This window comes from Pygocentrus nattereri, chromosome 14 (genome assembly GCF_015220715.1).
Source record: "Pygocentrus nattereri isolate fPygNat1 chromosome 14, fPygNat1.pri, whole genome shotgun sequence".
Taxonomy (NCBI): Eukaryota; Metazoa; Chordata; class Actinopteri; order Characiformes; family Serrasalmidae; genus Pygocentrus; species Pygocentrus nattereri.
Window position 1 is genome coordinate 25,113,156 of NC_051224.1, and position 7,486 is coordinate 25,120,641.

Consider the following 7,486-nt stretch of genomic DNA (forward strand, 5'->3'; position numbering starts at 1 on the left):
ATCTGAAGGCCACATGAAGTTTGGAGGTCTGTAGTGAGAAACTTTTTTAAACACCTCAGTGTTGCTGCTGGACTGAGAATAGTCCACCAACCAAAAATAGCCAGCCAACAGCATCCTGTGGGCAGCTTCCTCTGGCCACTGACGAAGGGTTAGAGGAAGACCAACACAAACTGTGAGGCAGCAGATGAGCCATCATCTCTGACTTTACATCTACAAGGTGGACTGACAAGGTAGGAGAGTCTAATAGAGTGGACAGAGAGTGGACACGGTATTCAAAAACTCCAGCAGCACTGCTGTGTCTGATCCACTCGTACCAACACAACACACACTAACACACCACCACCATGTCAGTATTACTGCAGTGCTGAGAATGATCCAGAATCCATGCTCTGTGGGGGTCCGTGGGGGTCCTGACTGCTGAAGAACAGGGTAAAAGGGGGCTGATAAAGTATCAGAGAAACAGATGGACTACAGTCTGTAACGGTAGAACTACAGAGTGCACCTATATAGTAAGTGGAGCTGATAGAATGCACAGTGAGTCTATAGGGAGGTGGACTTAAAGTGTTCTTTCAGTGTTAATAAAGTGTGAGTGATGTTTTTAATAAGTTTAAAATGTTTTTAACATTTTTTTCACCACAACTGATGCTACAATTCCATCCAGAATGCTGAGATTTGTAGTTTTTAGGCAGACATCATAAACAGAGCAATTTAAAGAACTGCTGCAGTTCTGCAACAGAGAGGTTTATGAGTTTTTTTTATTAAATCATAAATAATTCTATGACTGATTACATCAGCTTACATAAGTGTTAGATTTGTTTACATATTAAAAGTCTCAGAGAAAAAGAAAACAGTACTTAACTCTGTAAATATTTGCCCTGCATGCCGTACAGTGCAGAAAATGTTGCCTTATTGAACTGAAAGATGATGAAGAGGATTTGGGAAATGTGTTTGTTCACCTTCATAACAATATTTACATTTCAGAACTCTGCCTGTTTACATCCAGTTTACATATGCCCCTTATTCATAACTCATTTTGAAACATTCACATTATTATGTGGCACAATTTCAAGAGTAAAATAGTTAATAAAGTGGTATGATTGAAATATAGTGTTGAAGTTGATTTGACTCTGATCCTGATACTAATCCTGGTCTTTATGGTTCCAGTCCCATGTTGTCGATGCCCACTTTACGTCTTTTGGGCTGTAAAGTTGAAGAAAAAAAAAAACACTATTAGATAAGAGAACATGTTTACTTTTATTTATTTTATTCCCTCTTTAAAAAGATGGCTCTTCAGATTGATAGAGAATGTGCTGTATATGGTCCTGTATAACACCAAAAAGGGTTCTTGTATTGTTTACAAACTTGACATTGTAGCAATAGATTAACTCTTTTTGGTGCTATATGGAACCCTTTTCAAAACGGTTCTATATAGAACCATATACACTCACCAGCCACTTTATTAGGTACAGTTGTTTGTTAACACAAAGAGCTAATCAGCCAATCACATGGCCGCAACTCATGCATTTAGGCGTGTAGAGGTGGTCAAGACAACTTGCTGAAGTGCAAACCGAACATCAGAATGGGGAAGAAATGTGATTTAAGTGACTTTGATCATGGCCTGGTTGTTGGTGCCAGACGGGCTGGTCTGAGTATTTCAGAAACTGCTGATCTATTGGGATTTTCACGCACAACCATCTCTAGGGTTTACAGAAAAAGGTCAGAAAAAGAGAAATTATCCAGTGAGCGGCAGTAACTCAAATAACCACTTATTACAACCAAAGAACGCAGAATACCATCTCTGAACACACAACACGTCAAACCTTGAAGAAGATGGGCTACAGCAGCAGAAAACCACACCGGGTGCCACTCCCGTCCGCTAAGAACGGGAAACAGACTACTACAATTCGCACAGGCTCACCGAAACTGGACATTAAAAGATTGGAAAAATGTCACCTGGTCTGACGACTCTCGATTTCAGCTGCAACATTCAGATGGTAGGGTCAGAATTGGGCATAAACAACATGAAAGTATGGATCCATCCTGCGTTGTTCAGGCTGCTGGTGGTGGTGGTGTAATGGTGTGGGGGATATTTTCTTGCCAAACTTTGGGCCCCTTACTTCCAACTGAGCATCGTTTAAATGCCGCAGCCTACCGGAGTATTGTTGCTGACTATGTCCATCCCTTTATGATCACAGTGCACCCATCTTCTGTTGGCTACTTCCAGCAGGATGATGCACCGTGTCACAAAGCTCATATCATCTCAAACTGGTTTCTTGAACATGGCAATAAGTTCACTGTACTCCAATGGCCTCCACAGCCACCAGATCTCAATCCAATAGAGCACCTTTGGGTGGAACAGGAGATTCGCATCATAGATGTGCAGCGGACAAATCTGCAGCAACTGCGTGATGCCATCATGTCAATATGGACCAAAATCTAAGAGGAATGTTTCCAATACCTTGTTGAAAGTATGCCATGAAGAATTAAGGCAGTTCTGAAGGCAAAAGTGGGTCCAACCTTTTATTAGCAAGGTGTACCTAATAAAGTGGCCAGTGATTGTACAACACGTTCTCTGTCAATCTTATATTTTCTATTATTTTCACCATGCAAAGAACCATTTGATCACGCAAATGGTTCTTTAAGTGTTCATGCTTCTATATAGAACCACTGCCTTTACTAAAGAACGCTTGAAGAGCCATCTTTTTGGGATGTTGTAGGAAATACATATTCATATTATGCAAAATATAACCAAAAATATTCAGAGAGCCCTTCTGAGTGAATTCAGCCACTTATAAGGGAAATCACACCTATTTTTCAAAAATATTTTCCTGCTCTAGCACAGCTTATGTTGGGGCAGTTGTGGGCTGGAGGTTAGGGAACGAGCGTTGTGACCAGAAGGCCTCAATTTAATCCCCTGAACCAACAGTATGCGACAGAAGTCTAACCCCCAATTGCTCCCCAGGTGGTGTTTCACTGCACGGATGGGAGCACAGAGTCAATATGCAAATGTCCAGGAAGGCGGGGCTACAAGAGTGCTATATCTTTCATCCTATCAGCTCTGACTTCCTCAATAAGTCTCGGTTACTGTGTTCTGTGTTTACTGAGGGTCGTAACAGTTTATATTTATGGTCACTCCTCCTGTTTCCATTATTATTTACATGCAACATATCATTACGGCTGTTAAAAGGAAATTCCACTACTTTTTACATTTTTTGCATAATTAAGGGGTTAAGATCTAAACGGAGTGATTCAGAGAGGTTTGAACCACTTCACACCAAACCACTCTGAATCCCTCTGTTTACATCTGAATGACTGAATTATGCAGGTGTCTACAGACACATAGTGACAGGATTTGCATCCAAGACATAATTTTCTTCCTTTCTTTTTTTTTGTGAAGCGCTTTAATACCTTTTCATCGCAGCAGCAACAGCAGCAGCATCGAATGATAACCAGAATGACCAGCAGCAGCACCATACCTGAGGAAACAGCATCAACCTGTAGGTCAGTCCTTTAGATCACAAGCCACAAAAACCAGCTTCCGCATATATCCTCCTATGTGGCCTACCACAGTTTAGCCACATCCACTGAAGTCACTAGGAGTGTTTCAGCCCAGACTGATTTTTAAATAAGACCCAGTACATGACAGGCCAATCAGAACAGAGCTCATTTACATTTACAGAGTTCAAGTTTTATTTTCTGTAAAAGCTCCCCTAAAGTAACAGAAAATGTTTTATGATCTACACATGTTGCTATATACTTACAATTTACTGCTGAAAGAAAAAAATCTGAGACGCTCTTTGTATTATTTCATAAAAATCATTTTTACAGAGCAGATCACTGAAAAGACGACATCTATTTGTAGTTTATAGCCCACATTTGTGGAAAAATGGATCGACTTTCAGTAGAAAAATAAAATGTGAGTTCAGCTTCTTTTATTATAAGGGTTTAAAATGACATCACCATCTATTTGACTGGAAAGAAGAGTTACAGCCTTATATGACGCCCACCTTCTGAATGTAGCTTATGAAATATGAAAGTTATGAAGAATATGATAAAGTGCATTTTGGAACTACCGGTGGTCCTGGGGAGCTGAAGAGGTTAATAGTGTTTTAATTAGACTTGCCTATAAAAATGAAGAAGATGGCAAAGGAAGCAATGTCCCAGTCCGATTGGAAGAGCTGCTTAGACTGCAGTCTGCTCACGACATCGTTAAACTGGTTCTGAAAGTCCTGCTGCAGGTCCTGCTGAGCCATCACTGCGCCTGGGATTTTGTTCAGAGGGACACAGACGGAAAGAAACACATGAGAGTGGGGTTTAAAATGATCATGGAGACTCTTTAGAGATTTCTTTACAGTGGTACCTCTTCTTTGGGGACTATTTTGCCTCACAGCACCCTGCATGTTATATATCCCTCCACCATGAATGGAGTTTAAGACCAAAATCTTCTCTAAACTATCATAAAACAGTGTCTCAGTCATCAGGCAGTGAATTCATAACCATTTCATGTAGGAACTTTCTGTGAGGGAGCTTTTAGAGGTGGACGCCTAGTTCCTATCACCACCATTGTGAACAGTTCTGACTCTGCTTTAATTTTAATTATGCAGAAATTTTGCAAAATGGATGGACCTTCCTTATAGACCAAGTTTAGGCCTATAAAGAACTCTGAAAAAGTTTTTGTACCCTTTTAAAAAAGATGGTTCTTCAAGAGTGATTTCCTAAAAGGAATAGGTTCATTTAGAACTAGTGGCTATACACAGAACCATTTCATGCTTAAATGGTTCTTCAGACTGATGGGGAATGTGTTGTATACGGTTCTATTATTTTTTAAATAAACCTGGTTGTTCTACCGTTAAAAGCTTGACATCAAAGCAAGAGCAGAACCCTTTTTGGAGCTACACGGAACCATTTAAAAAAGGATCTAGAACAATATACAACACATTCTCCATCAACCTGAACAACCATTTCGCCATGCAAAGAACAGCAAAGCATGCAAATGGTTCTATACAGAACTCTGGTTTCTAAATAGAACCATTCCATTTACTACAGAAAAAACCTTGAAGAACCATCTTAGTGAAAAGCACACTCTTTGGGGCAGTCATGGGCTGGAGGTTAGGGATCCAGCCTCGTGACCGGAAGGTCACAGGTTCGATCCCCAGAGCCGACAGCACATGACTGAGGTGTCCTTGAGCAAGACACCTAACCCCCAACTGCTCCCCGGGCGCTGCAGATAGGGCTGCCCACCACTCTGGGCAAATGTGCTCACTGCCCCCTAGTGTGTGTGTGCTGTGTATGTGGTGTTTCACTTCACGGATGGGTTAAATGCGGAGGTGAAATTTCCCCATTGTGGGACTAATAAGGGTCACTTAACTTAAAAGAAGAACCCTTTTTGGTGTTCTACAGAATCATTTTAATAAATGGTCTATACAGAAACATATAGAGCAAATTCTCCATCAATCTGAAGAAAGGTTCTACGTAAAACTCCTGGTTCTGGCCAGAACCACTGCCTTTACTAAAGAACCTATGATAAACCATCTTTTCAGTAGTGTAGGTTACCTGTTTGTCGGAGGCTAATTTAGCTTCTAATCAGGACGTTACTGAATTAATGTTTTGTTTGTGCTTTGTTTTGGGCTATTCTCCCTCCACATGGCTAAAAATGAACTACAATGACCCAGACAGAGAAAAATAACACGAATAACCCAAATTCTGCAGTAAATCAAGCTGGTTGCTGTCGTTCTCACCACCTAGCATCTTTCTAAAAGAGACTTTTATTTTGAAATCTGGTACTAATACACAAATAAAATTAGGTAGTGCCCTATATAAAGTCGTCATTTTCCTAAACTGCATATTGTTTTAATTTTAACGTATATTTATTAATGTTATTGTGTAGTGGCTAATACATATTAGCTTATACCACAATTTTAAAGTATCGTTTATGTTAAACGTAGAATTACCTCAAAATTCAACCAAAGGCAGATGGTTTGTAAAGCTGTAGTCTGTAGGAGGCATTAAGAAAGCCATTAGTTTACTACGGGCACATTTCTGCACTCTAATTCTCCTTTTAGCTTCTTTTCTCCACAATAAATACACCTAAATCACTCAACTCTATTACTGATTACTGAAGCACCACTGAACTGCGTTTCTGAGCAATAAATAAATAAATACATACAGCAAAATGTTGACCAACCATATTTTTAACTATATTTTCTTCCTAGCTTCTCTCCTGACTGAGAAAGCAACAAAAAACTCGAATATCCAGCTAAAGGCTAAATAAACACCGCTGTGTGGTGAGAGAAGCTCCCGGAAACAGTTTAAGGAAGAAGAGTTTCAGTTTTTCTTCCTTAAACGTAAAATCAACTGATATAAATAGAGAAAAAGTAACACTTTTAACTGCTGGTGTAGGCTAATTATGATGTACAATGAACGTGTAGGAATTTTAACTTTACTGTATTTAGTGGTTAAATGTTTGAATTAGCGACAAAAGCTAAAAACGTAAAACATAAACACAGCCCGTTCTGTATTGCGCCAACCCACGAAATACACGATTTGTTCTTAACTTTCAGCTTTTTCTGTCTTGATACCTGATAAAAAACACCTGTTAGGAAGACAGAAACACGAGCTCACTCACCTGTGCTTTCGTTTGGTCTCGTTTCCGCGTTACCTGCGTCTCACCTGTTGCGCAGAAGCGCAGCTCCGTGTCGCGGCGCCAGAGGGCGCTGCTTCCCCATTACACAATCTCATAGTGATTAAAGTAGAGCCGGTTCATGAGGAGCCGGGCCGCTCCCTACTCCTCCCGCTATAGCAAAAACAGGACTGCCGAACAGCAGAGGGCGCCCGCGAGTGAGTCCTCGATGAATGGGAGTAAACGGCGCTTAATGCCTAAAACGAAAGGTTAAAATAGTTTCTAATCAATTTCTTTAATTCTAGAGAGTAGAAGGATGAATTTCACCAAAAACCAAAGAAATCTTACCGATATGTTTACAGTAAACGGGTTTTGGGCAGCAGGAGGCGGGCGTTACTGCTACTGAGTGCTAATTGGTTGGCGAGCGGAGCAGCTCATTGGCTGTTTGCGCTCACTGACGTCATGGACACACATGATGCTCGGATTTAAACTCCTATAGCTCGAGTTTAAAAGCTCTGAAAGTATAACCGCGGGGCTCAAATGTTTTATGCTGTTCAGGAGATTACTGTATTCTGTTACATTAAAAATGTGGAAGCATTTATAAGCTATGATTTTGCTCAAATACTCCCCATCAATCCATTTGGACTCACTCGGGATCGCCCTCTAGCGTTTGAGTAACCTGAAAGACATTGCAGAGTGGAAATTCTCCTCTCTACAAGTTCTCTTATTAAATGTCACTGCCATTTACAGGGTTCTTCCATTATGACGTTTGACATTGTGTAGTAAAAGTAAAAGAACCCTTTTGGTGCTAGATATCTTGAACAATTTTAAAAAGTTTTATATAGAACCATATACAACACATTCTCC

The 7,486-nt window shown here is 40.3% G+C and overlaps 1 protein-coding gene across 3 annotated transcripts; it reads right to left on the bottom strand.

Moving 5' to 3' along the window:
- Positions 1-737: 737 nt before the first annotated feature.
- On the bottom strand, positions 738-6,782 carry smim22 (small integral membrane protein 22). 3 transcript variants are annotated; one of them, XM_017715512.2, is made up of 4 exons: positions 6,626-6,782; positions 4,124-4,261; positions 3,409-3,476; positions 738-1,200 (listed from the first exon to the last, which is right to left on the bottom strand). In XM_017715512.2, exons 2-4 carry the CDS (start codon positions 4,251-4,253, stop codon positions 1,153-1,155), a joined length of 246 nt encoding a protein of 81 aa, XP_017571001.1. In that variant the 5' UTR covers positions 4,254-4,261; positions 6,626-6,782; the 3' UTR covers positions 738-1,152. The 3 variants fall into 3 exon arrangements, with proteins under 3 accessions (XP_017571001.1, XP_017571002.1, XP_017570999.1); XM_017715513.1 differs by lacking the exon at positions 6,626-6,782 and adding an exon at positions 5,952-5,970; XM_017715510.2 differs by lacking the exon at positions 6,626-6,782 and having other exon boundaries at positions 4,124-4,272.
- Between the last annotated feature and the right edge of the window lie 704 nt (positions 6,783-7,486).

Coding starts and splice junctions, on each gene's coding strand:
- smim22 (XM_017715512.2), bottom strand. CDS start 4,253: ATGGCTCAGCAGGACCTGCAGCAGGACTTTCAGAACCAGTTTAACGAT. Junction 3,477..4,123: donor CATCTTCTTCATTTTTATAG/GCAAGTCTAATT, acceptor CTGTTTCCTCAG/GTATGGTGCTGCTGCTGGTC. Junction 1,201..3,408: donor GTTGCTGCTGCGATGAAAAG/GTATTAAAGCGC, acceptor TCAACTTTACAG/CCCAAAAGACGTAAAGTGGG.